The sequence below is a fragment of the Ranitomeya variabilis genome, chromosome 2 (genome assembly GCF_051348905.1).
Source record: "Ranitomeya variabilis isolate aRanVar5 chromosome 2, aRanVar5.hap1, whole genome shotgun sequence".
Taxonomy (NCBI): Eukaryota; Metazoa; Chordata; class Amphibia; order Anura; family Dendrobatidae; genus Ranitomeya; species Ranitomeya variabilis.
The window spans coordinates 855168883-855194163 of record NC_135233.1 but is presented as its reverse complement, the minus strand read 5'-3'; the positions used below and the strand labels follow the sequence as shown (position 1 = coordinate 855194163).

Here is a 25281-nt window from a genome sequence, read left to right as displayed (position 1 = left end):
GAGCAAAAAACGTTTTTTTTCTCCCGACGGTCCGCTACCACACGCCCAAGCGTCGCAAAACGGACGCGATGTTTGGCAATGCGTCGCAAATGCGTCGCTAATGTTAGTCTATGACGAAAAAACGTATCCAGCGAGAACTTTTGCTGGATGCGTATTTTCGGCAAAACGACGCATTTGCGACGTATTGCAGTTAACGCTAGTGTGAAACTAGCCTTAGCTTGCGTAATGTTTAACTGTTCTCTTTGCTTTAGTTTGGCAGGGTCCCTCTTACTTATACACGCTTCAGTTTAACCCCACAAACGGATGGAGACAGCAGTCAAGTTGAGATGAAGTTGGCAGATGAGGAAGAATGTGGCGATCAGCCTATGGGAGACCATCTTGTTTCACACCAGTCTGGAAAAAATGGATGTAAAAGTCTATGCTTTAAAATCCTAGTGGTTGTTCTTTTGTTTTTGATAGGTAAGAACCACCAAAATGTTGACAAGATGAGTTTAGTAGTTGAAGCATTGAATTGATCATAATGGTACAGAATCAGCAGCGGTGTGGACATGCTGCAGATTTTTAGTTGATAAGGATGTTACAGGAATGCAGCTAGTAATTTATATATTAACATCTTTGTAGTTCAAACAGCTGGTTTTCTTGGTTCTCTAGAAATGCATTTAAAACAAAAAAAAAACAAACAAATGTGAAGAATAGTGGGTATAGTTACACGACGGTCAACTGTATCCTCTATCAGATTCGGGAGTGTAGACCTTATTCAAAGTATGAAGCTGAGACAGGACACCTGGCTCATCGGGTGGTCCAGATTGAACAGCTGAATTGGGGGGGGGGGGGGGGGTAAAAACTCAAACCTTGCAACCTTCCCCCCCCCCCCCCCCAGCAAGGACTTTTTGGCAGGATGAACCCCTGCGGGGAGCCCAAGCTGGTTAACTGCTTCAAAGAGTTCCTCCAGACCTACAGGAGCTGTAATTTCCTAATGCATTAATTGTATGTCCTTGCCGTATACAAATTACACTCTAGGTATCTCTGAAACGAATAGCAAGTCCAAAAGAGGACTAAAATACTCCAAAAATTAAAAGACAAACACAGCAGAAAAAAAACAGCATTTCTTATTTGCCCAGGTCTTTAAACAAATGCATTACAGGATGCAGCCAGCCCATATAGCAAGATGTTAGCAACACAGGTGCATTCATGGTGGGGGTGACTTCTTGGTATACATTTGCACAACAAAAGTCTGTATAGGGCACTGAACACATAAAAGTAATGAATAGTGTCTGGTTCTCTGCCTATTAGTCATGCCCATTTCTATGGGCTAGCCGCCAGCACTCTCACTGCATCCTAGTGTGAACACCCCTGTACCAGACCAAACGTGCTGGGCTTGGCTGCACCCTGAAAAATGGTGCCTTAAAAAAAAAAAAAAAAAGGTAGATATATATCTCTCTAAGGGTCACTTCCGTCTGTCTGTCCTTCTGTCTTTCTGTCACGGATATTCATTGGTCGCGGCCTCTGTCATGGAATCCAAGTCGCTGATTGGTCGCGGCAGCCATGACAGGCAGCTAGCGAGACCAATTAGCGACGGCCACAGTCCGATTAGTCCCTCCCTACTCCCCTGCAGTCAGTGACCGGTGCCCGCTCCATACTCCCCGCAGTCACTGCTCACACAGGGTTAATGCCAGCGGTAACGGACTGCGTTATGCCGCGGGTAACTCATTGTTACTGCCGCTATTAACCCTGTGTGACCAAGTTTTTACTATTGATGCTGCCTATGCAGCGTCAATAGTAAAAACATCAGCATGGCACTTCCGATACCCCCAGGCGCCGGCAGCCAGCATGGCGGCAGAGGCTCTAGTGGTGCGTGAGACTGGCCGCAGTTTAGTGCGCAGGCGCAGCGGGAGTTCTTCCGGGTCAGCGCAGGGGCGCCTGGAAACCGGAAGCTAATGGCGCTGCGGGGGATTTAAACAGCTGAGCAGCCTGGAATCGCTGCTCAGCTATTTTCACCATGAGTGGATCAGAGCAACCCGCAGAATAAATTCTGCAACCCCTACCGAAAAAACGGCCGCAGCAGGACCCGCAACCACAGCCTACTCAGCGCCACAGCTCTGGATCACAATGCAGCAGAGGCTCCAGTGGATCCAGAAGGAAGGCAACGGTTCAAATTGAGGATGCATCTCCAAGATCTGAACCGGTACCTCCCTCATATCAGGAGGGTAAGTGAACTCCGTGAATGTACATATTCGAAATGTTTTTTTTTGTTGTGTCCCTAGGGAAAGAAATGTATGGGAAAAACTAAGCACAAAGAGTGAGAAATCTGCTCTGCAGATTTACCTGCCACATGGGTCAAACTCTGTGCGATTTGCATAGAGAGAACTTTAAGTGAAGAATCTCTCTCCCCCCACCCCCCACCCCCCCAAGATTTGCATCCGACCTTAAAGAACGCAAAAAGCCTTAAAAGGAAACGCAAATCGAGACGTAAATCCCCCAGATCCCAGTTTTAGTGAGGAACACCGTATCCAATATAGTTCCCTGTCCTTGTCGTCATCCTCGACATCGTCAGAGTGGTAGTGACTGTTTTCCTATAGAAGAAACAGATGCGCTAATAAAAGCGGTTAGAACAACTATGGGGCTAGCGGACACTCGGTCTAAAAAAAAAAAAAACGGCAGAAGATCTTATGTTCAGCGGCTTAGAGCTGAGAAAACGTCGGGCATTTCCGTTGAACGAAAAAATACAGACCCTAATAAGAGTGGAAGAGGCCAGACATAGTCCTCCTAGCCCCAAAGAGAAAATATCCGTTCGACCCTGCATGTTCTTCTTGGGCGGGGGGGGGATTAGCACCTAAAATAGATGTTGCTATTGCGAAGGCCTCTAAAAAATTTGCGTTACCCTTTGAGGATATGGGGGTCCGTTAAGGACCCTATGGCAAGAAGGCCGAGGTGTTCTTAAAAAGCTCCTGGGAAGCAGCTAGCGGGGGTCTAAAACCAGGAATAGCCACTACATGCACGGCAAGAGCATTGATGGTGTGGCTGGACCACCTAGAGTCTCAATTGAGGAACAAAACCTCACGGGAAACCATATTGGATTCTGTGTCAGTAATGAGGGGTGCTGCTGCGTATTTGGCAGACGCTTCCATAGACTGAGACTGACGGCAAGGTCAGCTTCATTTTCGAATGCAGCCAGAAGAGCATTATGGCTCGAATGCTGGCCAGGAGACCTACAAACAAAAGCAAAATTATGCTCCATACCATGTGAGGGAGAATTTTTGTTTGGGGCTACCATAGATGACATCCTTGAAGGCCGTAGACAAAGAGAGCCTTCCCAGGGTTTCTTAACCAATCTTACAAACGGCCCTTTCGGGGTAGGAAGTTCATGCGTAAACGCCCTCCAAAAAACCAAAAAGGATGGGAAGATAAAAGATGCAAAGGCTTCATGTTTAACAAACCGGACAACAAGAAGCAATCCCAATGAAGGTGCGCCCCAGGTGGGAGGAAGACTAACGTACTTCCTTCAAGCCTGGGAAAAAATATCAGGGAGCGAGTGGACACTGGGTATAATAAGGACAGGTCTAAAATTGAGATTCTATACAATGCCACACAACCATTTCGTGATAACACCACAGAGAAAATCAGAGGTCGAACAACTGGCCCTACAAAAGGAAATATACAGTCTCCTCGCAAAGAATGTCCTACAGGAGGTCCCACAACAGGAGGAAGATACAGGATTTTATTCTTCTCTTTTTCTCCGAACAAAGGCAGATGGGACATTCAGGACAATAATAAACCTGAAAAAATTAAACAAATATCTAGTGACCCAAAGTTTCAAGATGGAAACAATAAAAACCTGTGTCAGATCCCTTCATCCGTCTTGTTTCATGACAGTATGCGTCTTTCAGATCGACTACAATCATGTGCCTATCCATCCCAGTTACCAGAAATACCTCAGAGTGGCAGTGATAATGCAAGGGGAACTGAAACATTATCAGTTCAGAGCTCTCCCATTCGGCCTTGCTATAGCCCCGAGAGTATTTACGAAACGTCCCATATCTGGACGATCTCCTGGTAGTGGGCAGATCCTCACACCATTGCAGTCAACAGCTAGACAAGGTGATGACAGCCTTGTCAAATTTGGGTTGGATGTTGAATCTAGAGAAATCCAGAATTATTCCAGTACAAATACAACAGTACTTAGGAATAATGATAGATTCGACAAAACAAGAATGTCGTCTTCCAGGGACGAAAGTTACCAAGATGATACAACTAATAACTCAAATAAGGCTTTCTCCAGTCATCACTTTACGGAAGGCAATGTCTGTGTTAGGGTCAATGACAGCCTGTATGCCAGCAGTCCAATGGGCCCAGTACCACTCCAGAGATTTCCAGTGGGAGATACTAGAAGCACAACTCAGATTAAGAGGGGATTTAGAAAAGCGCTTAAATCTCCTCACGAACAATATGTTCCCTAGGTTGGTGGATAGACCCGACCAACTTAACCAGGGGGGTTCCATGGGTATGGCCAGTTTTGTTAACACTAACTACGGATGCGAGCCCATGGGGTTGGGGTTGGGGTGGGGGGGGGCTCATTTGAAAGATCAAATTGCCCAAAGCCCCTGGTCAGAAGCAGAAAAACTATGTTCATCAAACATGAAAGAACTATTGGCAGTAAAATATGCACTTGAACACTTCCTAATTTTCCTCCGTTCCCATCATGTAAGGGTACTATCAGACAACAGGGTGGTGGTGGCATACCTCAATCACCAGGGGGGAACAAGGTCCCGCTCGTTGATGGAAGTGACAAAATCTATCTTGACATTGGCAGAAACAAATCTGTCTTCTGTCAGCCCTTCACATCAAAGGGACGGGCAGATTTTTTTTTTTTTTTTTAAAGCAGAACACTTAAGACGGGGAATGGGAGTTGAACCAAGAGCTATTCAAAAGCATTGTAGCTTGCTGGGGAATACCGGAAATAGTTTGCGAACAAATCTATCTAAACCGCAAAACACAGGCATTTTGCTCAATCGACCCACGGGGGAACCCAGTGACCCTAGATGCTTTTCTGATTCCCTGGAACTTCCAACTGGCTTATGCCTTTCCTCTGATAGCATTAATTCCATTAGTTCTGCAGAAAATCCGGGAGGACAGGGCAAGAGTGATTATGATAGCCCCGTTCTGGCCAAAGAGAGCGTGGTTTCCATGGTTATGCTTGATGTCGGTAACAGCCATGGATTCTCCCGGACATCCCAAATCTTCTACGCCAAGGGCCAATAAACCATCCACGAGTAAAAAACCTACACATGACAGCATGGAATTTGAGAGGTAACTTTTAGCAAAAAAGGGGTTTTCCTCAAATTTAATTTCAACACTCTTGTCCAGTAGGAAACCAGTAACTACCAGAGCATATGGCAAGGTCTGGAAGAAGTTCCTCTCTAATCCAAATGTCAGTGTGTCGGGGAAAATCCCAATTAAGGAAGTACTAGAATTCCTTCAGAAAGGATTAGAAAAAGGGTTAGCAACAAGTACCCTTAAAGTTCAAATTGCAGCATTGGGTGCCTTATACAACTGTGACCTAGCAGGGTATCACTGGATAAAAAGGTTTGTAAAAGCCTCAATTAGGTCTAAACCAGTCATACACCACACTTCGCCTCCCTGGGACCTAAACCTGGTACTTTCTGCACTCACGAAAGCGCCTTTTGAACCCTTGTCTCAAGCTTCCTTAAAGATAATCTCCCCGAAAACCCCTCTCCTGGTAGCATTAACCTCAGGACGCAGAATTGGTGACTTGCAGGCTCTCAGCTTGCCCGCCTCTAACCCAGATACTAGAGGATAGAGTAGTCCTTAGGACTGACCCGTCTTACCTGCCCAAGGTAGCATCACATTTTCATAGATCTCAGCAAATATCCTTACCATCGTTTTGCCCAAATCCCAAAAACGAAAGAGAAGTCCCTACACACACTAGATCTTAAGAGATGCTTGACCCAATATATAACAGCCACAAGGGAGTGTAGGAAAGGCAGGTCTGTCTGTTTTCAGGGTCCAAATAAAGGGCACAAAGCATCAAAAGCAACATTGGCGAGATGGGTAAGGGAGGTATCACCCTGGCATACGCCTCGTCCAGTGAAGCCGCTCCAGAAGGGATCAAAGCTCATTCAACCAGATCAATATCAACCTCTTGGGCAGAGCGGGCAGGAGCATCGATCGACCAGATATGTAGAGCAGCCACTTGGTCTTCTCCCTCTACATTTTTCAAACACTACCAACTGGACCTATCCTGCTCTTCAGACCTAACCTTTGGTAGGAGGGTTCTGGAGGCAGTAGTCACACCCTAATATACATTCTATGAAATTCTCTCCGTGGTGCCGTCATTGGGGTAAGAGAATATCGTAGTTACTCACCGATAACTGTATTTCTCTGATCCCATGACGGCACCCGTATATTCCCTCCCTTTCACGTGTGGATGTGCACACTACTTCTTTTCCGACACCTCATGACTAAACATTAGAAGAAAAAAAAAAAAAAGATTTAATTTTGTTGTTTAATAACCATTTAAGTTACAGCTGAAGTCCTGTGAAGGCTCTGTAAACCAAACTGAGGTGGAAGAGAGGTCCTGCCTTTTTAACCTGTGGGTTTCCTGTCCCTGAGGGCGGACCCCTCTCTCCGTGGTGCCGTCATGGGATCAGAGAAATACCGTTATCGGTGAGTAACTAGATATTTTTTTATCTGCTTATACTTTTCGTACTACCACGTGTATTTGCATATCTGACCTATATATTAAGGCAGGGGTGGGCAATTCATTTTTCTGAGGAGGTGAAATTGGTTCTACTCCACATTAATATGTCAATATTATAACATTGTTATCGCATAATATTTAGCAGAATTGAGTATGCCGACATCCTCCTACATACAGAAGGAGCCCTCACATAGCTTCTCCATGACCAGCCAACCTTTCCATACACATTAAGGGTATGTGCACACGCTGCAGATTTTGCAGCGGAACTGCAGCGTTTCCGCAGCTGCAGGTCTGCAGCGGTTTCCCATGAGTTTACAGTACAATGTAAGCCTATGGGAAACTAAATCCGCAGTGCACCTGCTGCGGAAAAAACATGCGGAAACGGTGGTTTATATTCCACAGCATGTCAATTCTTTGTGCGGATTCTGCTGCGGGTTTACACCTGCTCCAATAGAAATCTGCAGGTGTAAACCCGCAGAGGAAACCGCGATAAATCTGCAGTAAAAACCGCAGCGGATTTATCAAATCCGCTGCAGAAAATTCCACAATGGAATCCGCAGCGTGTGCACAAGCCCTTAAAGAAAAAAAATACACCTACTCACCACTTTACCCCCTGGCGCTCTGCTTCTGCTCTCCGATGCGATGACATCTCATTGTCAGCTGTGCACTGCAGTCATTGCGTCATGTCACGCACACTGGTGGCCCTTCCTCCACCAATGTATTCACCACTTCCTGCATCCCAATGATGCAGACAGTGGTGACAATGGGTGCCGCCGGACAGGCTGGGGAGGGCATGTTGTGGCCTGTGGGCCTGTTTTCAGCATCTTGGTCCTCGGGCCGGATGTGGCCCGCGGGCTGCACTTTACCCAGGTCTGCCTTAAGGCAATTAAATATCCAAGTTAATCTTGGGCTGCTCTATTATCTCACTACACATGTCTGTTCATGGTTTAAGGCTACTTTTACACTTGCGTCGTGTGGCGCACATCGCAATGCGTTTTTTTTATCCAAAACTACGCATCCTGCAAAGTTGCCTGCAGGATGCTTTTTTTTTTTTTTTTTTCTCCATACACTTGCATTAGAGACGCTTTGCGACAGATTGCCACACACCGCAGCCATCGTGCGACGGCTGTCGTGTTTTGGCGGACCGTCGGCACAAAAACGTTCCATGTAACTTTTTTTTTGTGCGTCGTGCCTGCCATTTTCGACCGGGCATGCGTGGCCGAATCTCCTCCCCAGACATTACAATGGGGCAGCGGATGCGTTGAAAAACAACATCCGCTGCCCCCGTTGTGCATTTATTTCACAGCATGCGTTGGTACGTCGTCCCGACTCATTGCGATGGGCCAGTACCGACGCTAGTGTGAAAGTAGCCTAACTTCACATGCTTCCAGTGCTGGTTTCGGACCTGAAATAAACCAGTTAATGGACTGGGCTTGTATCGAACGAGGAACTGGTGGCAGGCCTACCGGGCTGGCAAGGCTTTCACTGGTGCTAGTGAAAGGGTTTCTCGGCCTGTCTGTGTTGTGCCACGTTGGTAGTTGCGTCGGCCACATCCTCTCACTCCCCATGCTCGTGTGGACAGGGGTTATCTGTGTCAGCTGACATTGCGTATCCTCAGGGGTGCAGAAAGTCACGTTGGTGACTGGTTACACGGTACAGTCTCCCCACTGGCATATTGGTGATGTCAGTCTTGGTTTTTGAGGTTCTCAACACCAAAGCAGATGTATGGTAACACTGATCTTGGGCTGTACTGGTGCTGTCTCTTGTGGTCTCATGGTTGTTAATCTCATCTATTTTTTTTTTTTTTTTTTAATTGCATTGTGTGAACGTGCCCTTAAACTTATTTATAAAATTTGGTTCCATGCAGAATCACTTGTGCTTCGTATTTGGAGACCCTTTAACCCCTTCCCGACCTGTGACACAGCGTATGCGTCATGAAAGTCTGTGCCAATCCGACCTGTGACGCATATGCTGTGTCACAGAATGATCGCGTCCCTGCAGATCGGGTGAAAGGGTTAACTCCTATTTCTCCCGATCTGCAGGGAGAGGGGGAGTTGTACTTCAGCCCAGGGGGGGTGGCTTTGCCCCCACGTGGCTAGGATCGCTCTGATTGGCTGCTGCACTTTCAACAGCCAATCAGAGCAATTTGCAATATTTCACCTATGAAAATGGTGAAATATTGCAATCCAGCCATGGCCGATGCTGCAATAGCACCTGCCATGGCTGGAAATCATGTTCTGCTCCCCCCACCGCCCCCGATCTCCCCAGTCATCCGTTATGTGGCCCGGTCCTCTCCGTCCTCTTGTCCGCTCCTCCTGCCCGCTCCTTCCTTGCTCCGATTCCCCCCCCCCCCCTTACCCCCACATACTTACCGAGCCTCCCGGTGTCGGTCCGTCTCCTCCCTGGGCGCCGCCACCTTCCAGAATGGCGGGCGCATGCGCAGTACGCCCGCCGAATCTGCCTGCCGGCAGATTCGTTCCATGTACATTTTGATCACTGTGAAAACCTATCACAGTGATCAAAATAAAAAAAAAAAAATTAAATGACCCCCCCCCCCCCCCCCCCCCTTTATCACCCTTATAGCTAGGGACAACAATAAAATAAAGAAAATATATATATTTTATTTTTTTTTTCCCCCCCCACTAGGTTCAGAACTAGGGTTAGGGTTAGGGTATTCTGGTCCTCTGTGGATTTTTCCACAGCACATTTGATAAATTCGCAGTGTAAAACCGCTGCGGACTTATCGCGGATTCAACGTGGTTTTTCTGCGGATTTCACAACTGCGGTTTTCTATTGGAGCAGTTGTAAAACCGCTGCGGAATCTGCAGAAAGAAGTGACATGCTGCAGAATGTAAACCGCTGCGTTTCCGCGCAGTTTTTTCCGCAGCATGGGCACAGCGTTTTTTGTTTCCCATAGGTTTACATTGAACTATAATCTCAAGGGAAACTGCTGCAGACCCGCAGCTGCGGATCCGCAGCGTTTTCCGCAGCGTGTGCACATAGCCTTAGAATTAGGCTATGTGCACACTGTGTGGATTTGGCTGCGGATCTGCAGCGGATTGGCTGCTGCAGATTCATAGCAGTTTTCCAACAGGTTTACAGTTCCATGTAAATCTTTGGAAAACCAAATCCGCTGTGCCCATGGTGCGGAAAATACCGCGCAGAAACGCTGCGTTGTATTTTACGCAGCATATCAATTCTTTGTGCGGATTCCGCAGTGTTTTACACCTGTTCCTCAATAGAAATCCGCAGGTGAAATCCGCACAAAAACCACTGGAAATCTGTGGTAAATCCGCAGGTAAACCGCAGTGCCTTTTACCTGCGGATTTTTCAAAAATGGTGCAAAAAAATCTCACACGAATCCACAACGTGGGCACATAGCCTTAGTGTTAAGGTACCGTCACACTAGGCGATATCGCCAGCAATCCGTGACGTTGCAGCGACCTGGATGGCGATATCGCTGTATTTGACACGCAGCAGCGATCTGGATCCCGCTGTGAAATTGCTGGTCGCTGCTAGAAGGTCTGCACATTATTTGGTCGCTAGGTCGCCGTGTATCGCCGTGTTTGACAGCAAAAGCGACGATACCAGCGATATTTTACACTGGTAACCAGGGTAAACATCGGGTTACTAAGCGCAGGGCCGCGCTTAGTAACCCGATGTTTACCCTGGTTACCAGCGTAAAAGTTAAAAAAACAAACAGTACATACTCACCTGCGCGTCCCCCAGCCTCTGCTTCCTGACACTAAAGCGCCGGCCCTAAACTGAAAGTGAAAGCAACAGCGGTGACGTCACCGCTCTGCTGTTAGGGCCGGAGCTCAGTCAGCGTCAGGATGCAGAGGCTGGGGGACGCGCAGGTGAGCATGTACTGTTTGTTTTTTTAACTTTTACGCTGGTAACCAGGGTAAACATCGGGTTACTAAGCGCGGCCCTGCGCTTAGCAACCCGATGTTTACCCTGGTTACCCGGGGACCTCGGCATCGCTGGTCGCTGGAGAGCGGTCTGTGTGACAGCTCTCCAGCGACCACACAGCGACGCTGCAGCGATCGGCATTGCTGTCGCTATCGCTGCAGCGTCGCTTAATGTGACGGTACCCTTAGGGATGGAATTAGGGCTAGGGTTGGAAATAGGTTTAAGATTAGGCTTGTGGTTAGGGTTATGGTTAGGGGTGTGTTGGGGTTAGGGTTATGGCTAGAGTTGGGATTCGGGTTAGGGGTGTGTTGGGGTTAGTGTTGAAGTTAGAATTGAGGGGTTTCCACTGTTTAGGCACATCAGGGGTCTCCAAACGCAACATGGCGCCACCATTGATTCCAGCCAATCTTGCGTTCCAAAAGACAAATGGTGCACCCTCCCTTCCGAGCCCCAACGTGCAACCAAACAGTGGTTTACCCCCACGTACAGAGTACCAGCATACTCGGGACAAACTGGGCAACAACTATTGGGGTCCAATTTCATCTGTTACCCTTGTGAAAATAAAAATGGGTATTATACCTACCGATGATTCGGTTTCCAGGAGTCCATCCTGACAGCACTCTGGAGGACGTCCTCCTCCTCCTTGCAGGGACAGGAAACAACACGAGAGGTTAAAAGGTCCCACTCCGCCCCCTTTCCTTTAGTGTTTTGACAAGTACCACACCATGGATAGATACCATTTGAATTTTTATTTAACCAAATCATATTTACAGCATATGACATAGTATACATAGGGGGGGAAGTAACGGTGCTGTCAGGATGGACTCCTGGAAACCGAATTATCGGTAGGTATAATACCCATTTTCCAGGACGTCCCCCTGACAGCACTCTGGAGAATACCAAAGAAACTCCTTTAGGGTGGGATAACTGCCTGGAGAACCTTTCTCCCAAATGACATTTGCTGTGTTGCTAACACGTCTAGTTTGTAGTGTTTACAGAATGTGTTTGCACTGGCCCATGTTGCGGCTTTACAGATTTGTTCTAATGATGCCCCCGCCCGTTCAGCCCATGATGCTGAAATGGCCCGAGTGGAATGAGCTTTTATTCCCACAGGACAATCTACCCCTTCTGACGCATAGGCTTTTGAGATAACTGTAGTGATCCATCTAGCTATAGAGGTTTTGGATGCTTTTTTACCCCTATTTTTACCTCCAAACAGGATAAATAGATTGGGATCTTTTCTCCAAGTACTAGTGGCCTCCAAATAGTCTAGTACTGCCTGTCTAACATCAAGAGAATGTAAGGATTGTTCTTTTGTATTAGAGGGTTTATTGCAAAAGGAGGGTAGAATTATTTCCTGATTTCTGTTTTGTACTGAAGCCACTTTGGGAATAAATGATGGATCTAGTTTTAAGATTATATGATCCTCACGAACCTGGAGGTACGGATCCCTAATTGACAGGGCTTGTATCTCCCCTACTCTTTTGGCCGTTGTAATTGCTACCAAAAAAGCTGTTTTCCAAGTTCGTATTGCAATGGGCATGTCACCTTTTAATGGTAAAGGGATCTTTACATAGGGCTCTGAGCACTAAATTTAAATCCCAAGTGGGAGTTATTTGTCTAAACGTGGGACATAATCTCTGGATTGCTTTTACAAATCTGATTACCCAAGGGTGAGAGGCCAATGGGTAATCCAGGAATGTGCTAAGAGCCTAAATCTGCACCTTAAGGGTACTAGGTCTCAGCCCCATATTGAATCCAGATTGGAGAAAATCCAGAACTCTGGGAACATCCGGGTTTTCCGACATCACGGCCGACCTGCCACCCTTCATACAGAATTTCTTCCAAATCTTGTGATAAATAGCTGAAGTCACTGGTTTACGACTAGTTTGGATTGTTGAGATGACTTCATCCGATAATCCCCGCGATTTCAAGATGTCCCTCTCAGGATCCACGCTGAAAGGTGTAATCGTTCCGGGTTTTGATGTAACACAGGCCCTTGATGAACGATGTCCTTCCATAGGGGAAGTCTGATTGGACTGTCTGTCATTTGTCCTGGTCTTCCTGAATCTTTCTGAGCACTCTCGGAATGAGTGCTATTGGAGGGAATGCATAAGAGTGGCTCGACCCATGTTTGACTCAAAGCGTCGACTGCTTCTGGCATGTCCATAGGGTTGAGGGAATAGAATCTGGCCACCTTCGAATTTTTTCTTGTAGCGAATAGGTCTATCCTGGGAGTTCCCCAATGATGACATAATTGGTGAAAGATTTCTTGATTTAATTCCCATTCTGTCGGACAGACTTCTTTTCTGCTCAAATAATCTGCCAGGACTTTTTGAGATCCCTCTAAGTGGACTGCTGTGATCGACAGGACTGTGTTCTCTGCCCAAAAAAATATTCTTCGTGCCAACTCTTGAAGTGGTTTGTGTCTGGGACCTCCCTGATGTCTTATGAAGGATACCGCTGTGATGTTGTCCGTTAGGACCTTCACATGTTTGTTCCTCAAGCGAGAGTGATTCCTTCTTAGAGCTTCCCAAATAGCGTAAAGCTCTCTGTAGTTTGAAGATCTTTGACTGATATCTTCTGGCCATCTGCCTTGGATGAATGATCCTTCTAGATGGGCTCCCCATCCCCACTGACTGGCGTCTGTGGTAATCACCACACAAGGGTTCAAGGTCCATGGAACACCCACTCTTAGGTTGCTGTTTTGAGTCCACCAGTGCAATGACTTTTTTACTGCTCTTGTCAGATGGATTACTTTGTCCAGTGATGACTGATGTCGATCCCATGTCGAGAGCACCTGATCTTGTAACAATCTTGAGTGAGCCTGTGCCCACCTTGCAAGTGATACAGGCCGTCCTCTTCCCTAAGATCTTCATGGCTGATCTTATAGTAATCCGATGTTTTAGGAATTCCACAATTAACGCTCTCATTGACACCTGTTTTTCTCTTGGCAAAAAGGATTGTCTTGAGGTGGCATCTAGAAGAACTCCCAGAAACACCTTCCGAGATTCGGGCTTTATGTGTGATTTCTCCTGGTTTACAACCCAACCTAGATATTCTAGGACTGAGATGGCTCGATCCCTGTGTAGGATTAAGGTGTTTTTTGTTCTGGCTACCAGCAGGAAATCGTCCAAATAAGGAATTATTGTAATTCCTTCGTTTCTTAAATATGCCACCACCTCTGCTACCAGTTTTGTAAATATCCTTGGTGCTGAGGCCAGGCCAAACGGGAGACACTGAAATTGTAGGTGGCAGGTTTGGTCCGGAATCTTTACAGAAAACCTCAGAAGCTCCTGAGATGTTACATGGATTGGAACCTGATGATAAGCGCTTTTTAGGTCGAGCGTACACATTACCGCATCTTTGTCTATGAGGTGGACAGTTGTTTTTATTGATTCCATTCTGAATCTTTTGTATCTTACATAGACGTTCAAGGGTTTTAGGTTTATTATTGTGCGAGTTTTTCCCGATGGCTTTGGAATTGAAAATAGTGAATAGTGACCTCTGGCTATTTCTGTTTTGGGAACCCGCACTATAACCTGAGACCTGAACAGCTTGTGAAGGTCCGAGAACATTGGTGAATCTTTTGCCACGCTGGTGGGTGGTATACACCTCTGTGGTGCTGGGGATACTAGCTCTATTTTGTATCCTTCTGAAATTATTTTGAGGACATAGGCATTTTTTGTAATTTTTTTTCCAGTTCAGGAAAAAACTGAGTCTGCCCCCTATACCTATGGCGTCATTGTCTCCTAGATCTAGGGCTTGATCCAAATAGGGTATTTCTTCCCCTTCGGTTCTGAGAGTATGCTCCTCTATAGGTATAGGTATAGATATATATATATATATATATATATATATACACACACACCATATATAGCACATCCCCTGCCAGATATACATATAGGGATTTAGCAGCCCTGCTGCACTTACCCCTTGTCTCTGGCATTGCAGACCTCCTTTCCGGCTCGTTTGAATGTGCGTCCCGGTTCACTGTAGCGCTTGCCGAGTAGAACGCTGGACGCTCATTTTCAAAACCGGCGCCTTTTTATAGACGCTTCAGCGTTCCACACTGTGGAACGCATGTTCTGTCACCGACTCCGCCGGAAATGACACCGCTGACGTCACCGGAAGTGACGATACACACTTACTTCCGCATTCCACGCAGTGGAACGCACGCTGAAGCCGGGAGGTTCTGCCGTCCCTGCATGCTCGCCTGAGATCATGTGGACCCATGCGCCTTTTCCCCTTACTGGCGCCTCTTGTTCCTCTTGGCGCCCGAGCAGAGAGCCTCCCCCTGGGAGGAAGCGGCTCACCCAGGAGCGCGTCCGCTCGACTGGTCTCTGGGCACAGGGACTCCCACCCGGGAAGTATGTGCCCTGGGCTATCGACGAGGGGGAAGGATATTGGACCAGCCGCACGATCCCCCTGAGCCCTCCGGTCCGGTAAGCTTGCTTCTCTCGCGTGTCCCTCCATGCAGGGACAGGAAAAACACTAAAGGGGGCGGAGTGGGACCTTTTAACCTCTCGTGTTTCTTGTCCCTGCAAGGAGGAGGAGGACGTCCTCCAGAGTGCTGTCAGGGGGACGTCCTGGAAAAATTGCTTGCTAACACATCTTTTTTGAGGAAATAAAAATGATTTTTTTATTTTCACGGCTCTGCGTTGTAAACTTCTGTGAAGCACTTGGGGGTTCAAAGTGCTCACCACATATCTAGATACGTTCCTTTTGGGGGTCTAGTTTCCAAAATGGGGTCACTTGTGGGGGGGGGTTTACTGTTTAAGGACATCAGGGGCTCTGCAAACGCAACGTGACACCCGCAGAGCATTCCATCAAAGTCTGCATTTCAAAACGTCACTACTTCCCTTCCGAGCCCCGGCGTGTGCCCAAATAGTGGTTTACCCCCACATATGGGATACCAGCATACTAGAGACAAACTGGGCAACAACTATTGGGGTCCAATTTCTCCTTTTAGCCTTGTGAAAATAAATAATTGCTTGCTGAAACATCATTTTTTGAGGAAAGAAAAATGATTTTTTATTTTCACAGCTCTGCGTTGTAAACTTCTGTGAAGCACTTGGGGGTTCAAAGTGCTCAATACAAATCTAGATAAGTTCCTTTGGGGGTCTAGTTTCCAAAATGGGGTCACTTGTGGGGGGGGTTTACTGTTTAAGGACATCAGGGGCTCTGCAAACGCAACGTGACACCCGCAGAGCATTCCATCAGTCTGCATTTCAAAACGTCACTACTTCCATTCCGAACCCCGACGTGTGCCCAAACAGTGGTTTACCCCCCACATATGGGGTATCGGCGTACTCAGGAGAAACTGTACAATAACTTTTGGGGTCAAATTTCTCCTGTTACCCTTGGGAAAATGAAAATAAAAAATTCAGGGCTAAAATCATTTTTGAGAAGAAAAATTATTTTTTATTTTCATGGCTCTGCGTTGTAAACTTCTGTGAAGCACTTTGGGGTTCAAAGTGCTCACCACACATCTAGATTAGTTCCTTCGGAGGTCTAGTTTCCAAAATGGGGTCACTTGTGGTGGAGCTCCAATGTTTAGGCACACAGGGGCTCTCCAAACGCGACATGGTGTCCGCTAACGATGGAGATAATTTTTCATTCAAAAAGTCAAATGGCGCTCCTTCCCTTCCGAGCCTTACCATATGCCCAAACAGTGGTTTACCCCCACATAAGAGGTATCGGTGTACTCAGGAGAAATTTCCCAACAAATTTTAGGAACCATTTTATCCTGTTGCCCATGTGAAAATGAAGAAATTGAGGCTAAAAGAATTTTTTTGTGAAAAAAAAAAAAAAAAAATACGTTTTCATTTTTATGGATCAATTTGTGAAGCACCTGGGGGTTTAAAGTGCTCACTATGCATCTAGATAAGCTCATTGGGGCGTCTAGTTTCCAAATTGGGGTCACTTGTGGAGGCGCTCCAATGTTTAGGCACACAGGGGCTCTCCAAACGTGACATGGTGTCCGCTAAAGATTGGAGCCAATTTTTCATTCAAAAAGTCAAATGGCGCTCCTTCCCTTCCGAGCCCTGCCGTGCGCCCAACCAGTGGTTTACCCCCACACATGAGGTATCAGCGTACTCAGGACAAATTGGACAATAACGTTCATGGTCCAGTTTCTCCTTTTACCCTTGGGAAAATAAAAAAATTGTTGCTAAAAGATCATTTTTGTGAATAAAAAGTTAAATGTTCATATTTTCCTTCCATGTTGCTTCTGCTGCTGTGAAACACCTGAAGGGTTAACAAACTTCTTGAATGTTGTTTTAAGCACCTTGAGGGGTGTAGTTTTTAGAATGGTGTCACTTTTGGGTATTTTCAGCCATATAGACCCCTCAAACTGACTTGAAATGTGAGGTGGTCTCTAAAAAAATGATTTTGTAAATTTTGTTGTAAAAAAAGAGAAATCACTGGTCAAATTTTAACCTTTATAACTTCCTAGCAAAAAAAAAAATGTTTCCAAAATTGTGCTGATGTAAAGTAGACGTGGGAAATGTTGTTTAACTATTTTGTGTCACATAACTCTCTGGTTTAACAGAATAAAAATTCAAAATTTGAAAATTGCAAAATTTTCGCCAAATTTCCATTTTTTTTTTTTCACAAACGCAGAAATTATTGACCTAAATTTACCGCTAACATGAAGCCCAATATGTCACGAAAAAACAATCTCAGAACCGCTAGGATCCGTTGAAGCGTTCCCGAGTTATTACCTCATAAAGGGACACTGGTCAGAATTGCAAAAAACGGCAAGGTCATTAAGGCCAAAATAGGCTGGGTCATGAAGGGGTTAAATATAGTTTATCAATAGTTCAGTTAATCTTGTTTGTTCTTGGTGATCATAACTGTGATTTTACAGATGGCATTCAGCTTGTCAAGAACCTGCTTGCTCTAAAAATGAACGGTGTTGAGCGCCCTCTTGTGGTTGCAGGCATAAACTTGTTAGGTTTGGGTTTTTGTTTGTTTCCATTCTGCAAATGTAAGAAGAAAAAAAATGTGTAAATTTTCTCATTTTAGTAATCGCTGATCGTCATCACGAGCAATACACTGTTGTAGTAATTAAGGTGTACCAGGGTTCACAGGAACTCTGGATCACTTGAACACCCCAACAAGACCTGACAGTCTTACAATAGGGAAGGGCAGACTAACTTCAGCCTGGTACGCTGCCTTTTACACAAAGCTTCTTTATAACGACTTATTACCCTTCCTTATCAACCATGACTAAAATGTGTGAAGCCTGATCCAGACCAGTCAGACTTCGGCTGTATTGCGTAGCAGACATCTACCTGTGACTGCATGGCTGTAGTTTAAAAAAAACAAACAAAAAAAAACCTTTCTCTGCTAAAATAATGTAACTGGAGAAGCTTTGGTATTGAAGGTCAGTACAATTGTGGCACTACGTAATGTATTACACCCATGACTTGTGTTGTTTTTTCAGTTAATGACTGTTTCTGTTCCAGGATTTCTTATTGGGTACTTAACTTACCGTGGTCGTGCCTGCCCCAGGCAGTCCAGTAATGGGGACTCTGAGGCGTGCCTGATGGCTAATGGCGTTACTGAAGATGAGGAGCCTGAGCCGGCTATGCCCACCATCATGTATTGGAGCAGTGTGAGGGCCATGTTTGTGAAAAAGCTAGATGCTACCTCATTTGTTACACAAATTTCGTAAGTGCCCAAAAATGTTATTAAATGTAAAAAAAAAAATTTCTTTTATGGTCACACTATTTCATAGACTTTAGTCCAATTGATGTCAGATTTATTGATGATCATGTCTAACTTCTCAGAATGCAGAGTTTACTGCAGATGTTGGTCCTTGCTGACGTCAAACGATCAGTTTACCATCTGTCACTGGGGGGGGGGGGAATTGTTAAGGTGAACATGTTAGCAGGATTGTGCACAGTAACCTGCAGTGTCATGTCGGCGCCGTTATACTGATTACAATGATACCTGGGTGACGAAATCCGTCTTGTGTCTTCAGTCGTATGGCTTCCGATGCTCGTGACGCTGGTGGTGATAATGAAGATAATTTGGCTAAAATGGTGCATGATAACTTCAACAGCGCAGGCCTAGATAAGGTGTGGGACGATGAGCATTATGTCACTTTACAAGACTTTACCAGGTATGTTCCTCACAGCTTCCCCCCCCCCCCCCCCTTCCTCTTCCCAACAAGTTTCTTACTGCCAATAGAGCAGGTTTTGCCTCTGGGGGGAAACCCACATAAAAGCAACATGTGAACATGGCCTATGAGGCGAGTCATTGCAAAAGTCCCTGGTGGGGAGGAGGGAGCAGCCGGGTCAGGAGTTGAAGAGTGAAATTTACTTCTGCAGGACAACTCCTTTTGTCTACATTGAGGAGAAAAAAAAAATAATTTAGTGGGTAGAAATGCAAAATGAGCAATTGTACGAACCCAGTGCTATCCAGTATGGTAACTGCAATATATTGAGGCTACACTCTTGCTGGGAGTGCTTCAATAATTTGCCTTTTACTACAGTGTGTGCGTGATTTGTTCATTTAACTTGTCTGTTTCCTGTTTTATAGAAATAACAACGTTACCCTTTTAAATGGGGATTCAGCAGAATGGATGCGTACTCCCACTTCATATGTGGCTTACAGCTATGCTGCCTCTGTTACTGTAAGTAGATTGTCTAATGTGAATTTGGGTACCCTGCATTTGGGAAAGGCATTAAGGGGTGGGTCTACATCAAATCGGTGGGGTCTGGCACCCTCCACCAATCAGCTGCCGGATATGAAATTTATGTAGTGGACGCACACAGCCCGACACCGTGTATTGGGTGCTGCTGGGTAGTATAGATCAGATCATTCATTTGATATTGAAGGCCATATTGTTCCATACTCTATTTATGCATGGGTTATATAAATATTTCCAATATTACCGTATATACTCGAGTACAAGCCGACCCCCCCCCCCTAATTTTGCCACAAAAAACTGGGAAAACTTAATGACTCGAGTATAAGCCTAGGGTGGAAAATGCAGCAGCTACTGGTAAATTTCAAGAGTAAAAATAGGTACCAATAAAAGTAAAATTAATTGAGACATCAGTAGGTTAAGTGTTTTTGAATATCCATATTGAATCAGGAGCCCCATATAATGCTCCATATTAAAATATGCCCCATATAATCCTGCATAAAGGTTAATAATGGCCCCATAGATGCTCCATACAGGCACTTGCCCCATATAGTACTGCACAAACATAATAGCCCCATAGATGCTCCATACAGGCACTTGCCCCTTAGTGCTGCACAAACATTATGGCCCCATAAGATGCTCTCTACAGACACTTGCCCGTTTGTGCAGCACTATCGTTATAGCCCCATAGATGATCCATACAGGCACTTGCCCCATATGCTGTGGCTGCGATTAAAAAAAAAAAAAAAAAAAAATCATACTCGCCTCTCCGTCGCTCAGGCCCCCGCACTTTTAATATTTACCTGCTCCTCTTTCCTGTGTGGCTCCGTCTTCAGCGTTCTCCGCACTGACGTTCAGGCAGACGGCGCGCACTGACCACGTCATCGCGCCCTCTGACCTGAGCGTCACAGCCAGAGGACGCCGAAGACTGAGCCACAACGGAACAGAGGAGAGCCCCTGCTCCCCCTCCCCCGCCGACCCCTGGGTATGACTCGAGTATAAGCCAAGAGGGGGACTTTCAGCCCCAAAAAATGGGCTGAAAATCTCAGCTTATACTCGAGTATATACGGTAGTTCTTTGCCATGTAAACTTTATTTTATTTCTTGGGTTTAATGAATTTGCTAAGCGGGTGTAGCTGTGCCTCCAGCTCTGTCCATTTTGGTGGAGCTTACTGAATCTGGCATGGAAAACTCCAAGTCACAATTGTTGCGTGTGTTGCTCCAGAAAACTGAGGGGCTAACTCACCGTGGCTGACAGTGTTTCCAATTGCCCGTGCAAAATATAGATGTGCTGTAGATATGGAAACTGGTAAAGGCCAAACCTAGGACGACTGGTGTAGATCTCGCTGGTGTGAATATTCCCTGTAGCTGAAACGGGTCATGAGATTCAAGCTGCCTGCATTAATGCTTTTGTTATAGGTGACGTTCAGTATTTGTAAGCCACAGCCATTAGAGGGTGAAAAATGCAGGGAGGATGCAGATTTTTCTGTTAAAACCAGGCGTGGGAAAGTATAATAGAAACACGTCACCACTTCTGTATTTCTCACACGCTCCTGGTCGTGGCTTACAGATCTGAGATAAAGTACTGACTGTGTGAATGTGGCCACACTTTTATCTCTGGTGTTCTCAGAAGAAAAAAAATACTTTAAGAAGCGGTCTGGGGAAAACCCACTGTCTACTCACATGAGGCAGTTAAGGGGCGGTTTGTTAATGTGTTAAGACCAGAATTCTGGCGTTAAATACAATATATTGTAAATTAAAATCGGGCCAAATTATTGCAAGTTAGTCCTGGCCAGTTATGCAGAAATGGGCATAGGATGCATAAGTAGTGCCACCTTGGTGACTGAGTGGAGTACTTCTTTGGCAGTGGTGCACGCTGGCTAACAGAGCCACCTAAGTCCTCCTGCTACACTTGGTAGGGCTTTGCTAGAGTACGATGCACCCATTCACTTAGATTGGTGTTGAGAATGCCAGTCCTCAATCTGCCTCCTAGTCCCTGACTAATTTTTCAGAGTATGGTGGTGTTTTTTTGTTTTTTTTTTTTTTTGGGGGGGGGGGGGATTGGGGTGCTGATCTTATGGACATTCCCCTTTAAGGGGGTGCAGCACCAATGTTAAATTCTTCCAGATGTTTAACCCCTGGGATCATGGTCATACGTGGTACACCATTCAGATACCTGAGGCTGTGCTTCTGGCAGACATGGCATAATGCAGTTTAAGCTTGGCAGGAGGATTCCCTGGTCCAGAATAGTTCATTGCATTTTACTGTAACTGCTTAAAGGCAATTGTACATTTCTTTCCAATCTGTTTCAGGGTAACCTTGTGTATGGCAACCAAGGAACTGAGAAAGACCTCAAAGATCTCAGTGGGAAAATAGATTTGAAGGGAAAAGTAATTCTCATGAGATCTGCACTGATACCATTTTCAGAAAAGGTATGTTTGTATTACACTTGTGTAAACCGCCATCAAGAAGCTAAGTAACACCATCACTTAGAGGAATTAATATTGTTCAACACTGGCTGAAACTGCTTTTTATACACGCTAATATTGCTCCAAGCTTTGTCCCATTGTAAGGATATGTTTTTAAAGAAAATGGTCCCTTTAGTACTTTGTTACTAATGACTGTAATCTGCCTGTCGTTACATGTTTGATCCCACCATGGTGCACACGCCTGCTTGTCTTTCCTCATTCTGTCCTCCGCTGGCTTCAATCAATGAACAGCAGGGTGGAGATGGTGGGAAGGTGAATTTAAAGATCTGGCCCCACCATGACTCTCCGAGCGCCTGTGCTTGGTTTGATCAGTTATTCTGTGCTGACTGTACCTCTAAGTATATAATGTTTCTAGAGGTACAATTATATATTGAGGTACGGTTAGTACAGAATGACTGTTCAAAAAGTGTTTAAAATAAATTGAATATCAGCACATGTACATGAATCTAGGCCATGTGAAAACAGACAAATATCCAATATGAATCATACTTCTCAAATATTTTTTCACATTTTTTCAAATTTTTTTCATAAAACTTACAGTAATAGATGAATTGAAGATTCTTAGCGCATAAATTGGCTAAATAAAGGAAAAAGTAGGACCCATCAGAAGGAGATCACCTTGCCGTGGTTGATGGGCACACATGAATTGGCCAATTTATGCGCTAAGAATCTTCAATTCATCTATTACTGTAGGTTTTATGAAAAATTTTTGAGAAAATATTTGAGAAGTATGATTCATATTGGATATTTGTCTGTTTTCACATGGCCTAGATTCATGTACATGTGCTGCTGTGTTCTTTTTTTTTTTTTTATATATATATCTATATTATGCAGTTTGCAGCGTGCACGTGTTCACATTAGGAGTGCTGGTTGGTTTATTTATATATATATATATATATATATATATATCTCCCGATTCTAACGTATCGGGTATTCTGGAATATGCATGGCCACGTAGTATATTGCCCAGCCACATATGTGACAGGTTAAAAAATTAAAATATACTCACCTTCCGATGGTACCCTTGTAATTCTGTTGCCTGCTTCTTGCGCAGGACCTGTGATGACGTCGCGCTCACATGACCGTGACGTCACGGCAGGTCCTTTTCGCAGACCATCCTTGCACCGGAACCTGCCTGGAGCGTCGCAAGGAGCGGGAAAGGTGAGTATATAATTTATTTTTTTTTATTTTTACCATTAGATGTTTTTACAATTGACGCTGCATAGGCAGCATCAATAGTAAAAACTTGGTCACACAGGGTTAATAGCGGCGGTAACGGTGTGAGTTACCCGCGGCATAACGCGGTCCGTTACCGCCAGCATTAACCCTGTGTGAGCCGTGACTGCGGGGAGTATGGAGCAGGCGCCGGGCAGTAACTGCAGGGGAGTAGGGAGGGGCTAATCGGACTGTGGCCGTCGCTGATTGGTCACGGCAGCCATGACAGGCAGCTGCCGAAACCAATCGTCGACTTGGATTCCATGACAGAGGCCGCAACCAATGAATATCCGTGACAGACAGAAAGACAGACGAAAGTGACCCTTAGACAATTATATAGTGGATAAATATATATCTATATATATCTATCTTTTTTTTTCATTTAGTGACGTTATGAATCTTTTAATTCTTTACGCTGTTTTGCTCTGTTCTATCTTTACCTCCATGCTGTCTTGTCTAATTCTTGGTCTTCGTGGTTCAAATAGCGGGTGTATCTAAGTGACTAGACAATATAGGCGATGGGTATCCCTCGACTGTATGTGTGCTCTGAAGAATTACGAGTAGTAATAAAGGTAAACTTCAGCACTCCAAGTTGCAGTAAATGAGAATTTATGAAGACTTGAATTGGACACTAAACCAATGTTTTGGCCCATATGTGGCCTTTCAGGGTAGGTCTATGAAACCTAAAATCTACAATGAAGAAAATAAACAAATACATCATACATAGTGAGAACCTATACAGCAGTTTGCAAGTAGAACGTGGAGGCTGCTGGAATCGTATCAAAAACAAAAAATGTACACTTAGTACTCAGTGCAACAGTGAGGGCGAGATGGCCATGAGGGAGCTCAAAGATGGAGGAGGATTAATGTACAAGGTAAGGGGACATTAATAATGTAGAGATAAATGATAAAAATCAACTGACAACCAAAAGGACCATATAGAATACTGAACTCTATCAAGGGACCGGACCATGGACTGGCAGAAGATGGGTTAAATGCCTGTCTAGAAACTTCTGAAACCCTCCTCTTTGCTCCTACACTTTTGTTTTTTGATTCCAGCAGCCTCCACGTTCTAATTGCAAACTGCTGTATAGATTTTTCACTATGTATGATTTGTTTTTTTTTTCTGTTTATTTTTCATTGTGTATTTTGTTTCATAGACCTACATTACACAAATTAAGCCAACATGTCAGGCTGTATGTGTTTTTTTTTTTTTTAAATGTAAGTTTTCATTTACTACAACTTGGAGTGCCGAAGCTTACTTTTACTATTGTGATTAGACAAGACGGCACTTGCCGCATGGAGTTAAAGAGAAGGAAACTGATGGAGGTTTTCCCAGAACAAAGTATATTTTAATCAATAGAATATAAATCCCTTCCACAATTGGATGTGATTAAATAAAATGTTCCTGTGCTGAGAATCTTATAAATGTGTAACGGCTGTCTGGCCGTACAGGGATATGGTCTGATCACACCACAGCTCCTGGGCGGGGGGAGTAAGAATACAGATCATGTCCCTGCACGGTCAGACAGCCATTACACCGTACACATTTATAAGGTTCTCAGCACAGGAACATTTTATTGAATTTCCATAATTGGATGTATTATTCCAAGATCCTTTTTGATTAAACTGAGATTTGTGGGAAATCTTCTCTTGATATATTACAAAGATTTCTAACTTTAGAAAGGCTGATAACTTTTTTTCAAAAGGAACCTGTGATGTAAAATGGCACTATTAATCTGCAGGTTAATAGTTCCACCATGTGGTGCCATCAGTGAGAGCTCTGCGGCTGAGAAGAGATACATTACGCCTCCGGCAGGCTGTCATAGGGGCTGCGCTGGGATGGTTTCAGTCAACGCTGTGTATATAGAGCCGGAGCTGTGACTGCCCTGATGCTGAGCTGCTGTCAGTCACTGGCGGTGCGGTTACAGGCCCTGCGCTCTATACACCGCGGTGACAAGCTGGTGGTGCCACCTATGACTAAGATGAGACAGGTGAATGCCAAGGTAAAGCACAGGTCAGCTTCAGAACTGCCGGTTAGTATGGCACTGGGGGCCGTTACTGCATTGTGTAAGCCTGACATGTCCCTACTTCATTTTAGGTAAGAAATGCTGAGCGTGTTGGAGCAGCCGGGGTTCTCATCTATCCTGAGCCTATGGATATGAGGTTTCCTGATGGGAAATATAGTGATGACATTGAAGCTCCCTTTGGCCATGTGAGTTATATTCTCACCGCTTTTCTTACTGTGCTTATCAAAATGTCTTGTTGGGCAGAACATTCTAGCGTTTG

The 25281-nt window shown here is 45.1% G+C and overlaps 1 protein-coding gene across 3 annotated transcripts in view; it reads left to right on the top strand.

Annotated features, from left to right (window-relative positions):
* The window catches only part of TFRC (transferrin receptor), a 57269-nt gene that overhangs the window by 9654 nt on the left and 22334 nt on the right, over positions 1-25281 (top strand). For all 3 annotated transcript variants that reach the window (XM_077290245.1, XM_077290246.1, XM_077290244.1), the window contains exons 3-8: positions 252-459; positions 18103-18307; positions 18621-18761; positions 19181-19274; positions 21601-21720; positions 25094-25207. In XM_077290245.1, coding sequence (XP_077146360.1) covers positions 252-459; positions 18103-18307; positions 18621-18761; positions 19181-19274; positions 21601-21720; positions 25094-25207 — 882 coding nt within the window. The remainder of the gene's footprint in view (positions 1-251; positions 460-18102; positions 18308-18620; positions 18762-19180; positions 19275-21600; positions 21721-25093; positions 25208-25281) is intronic.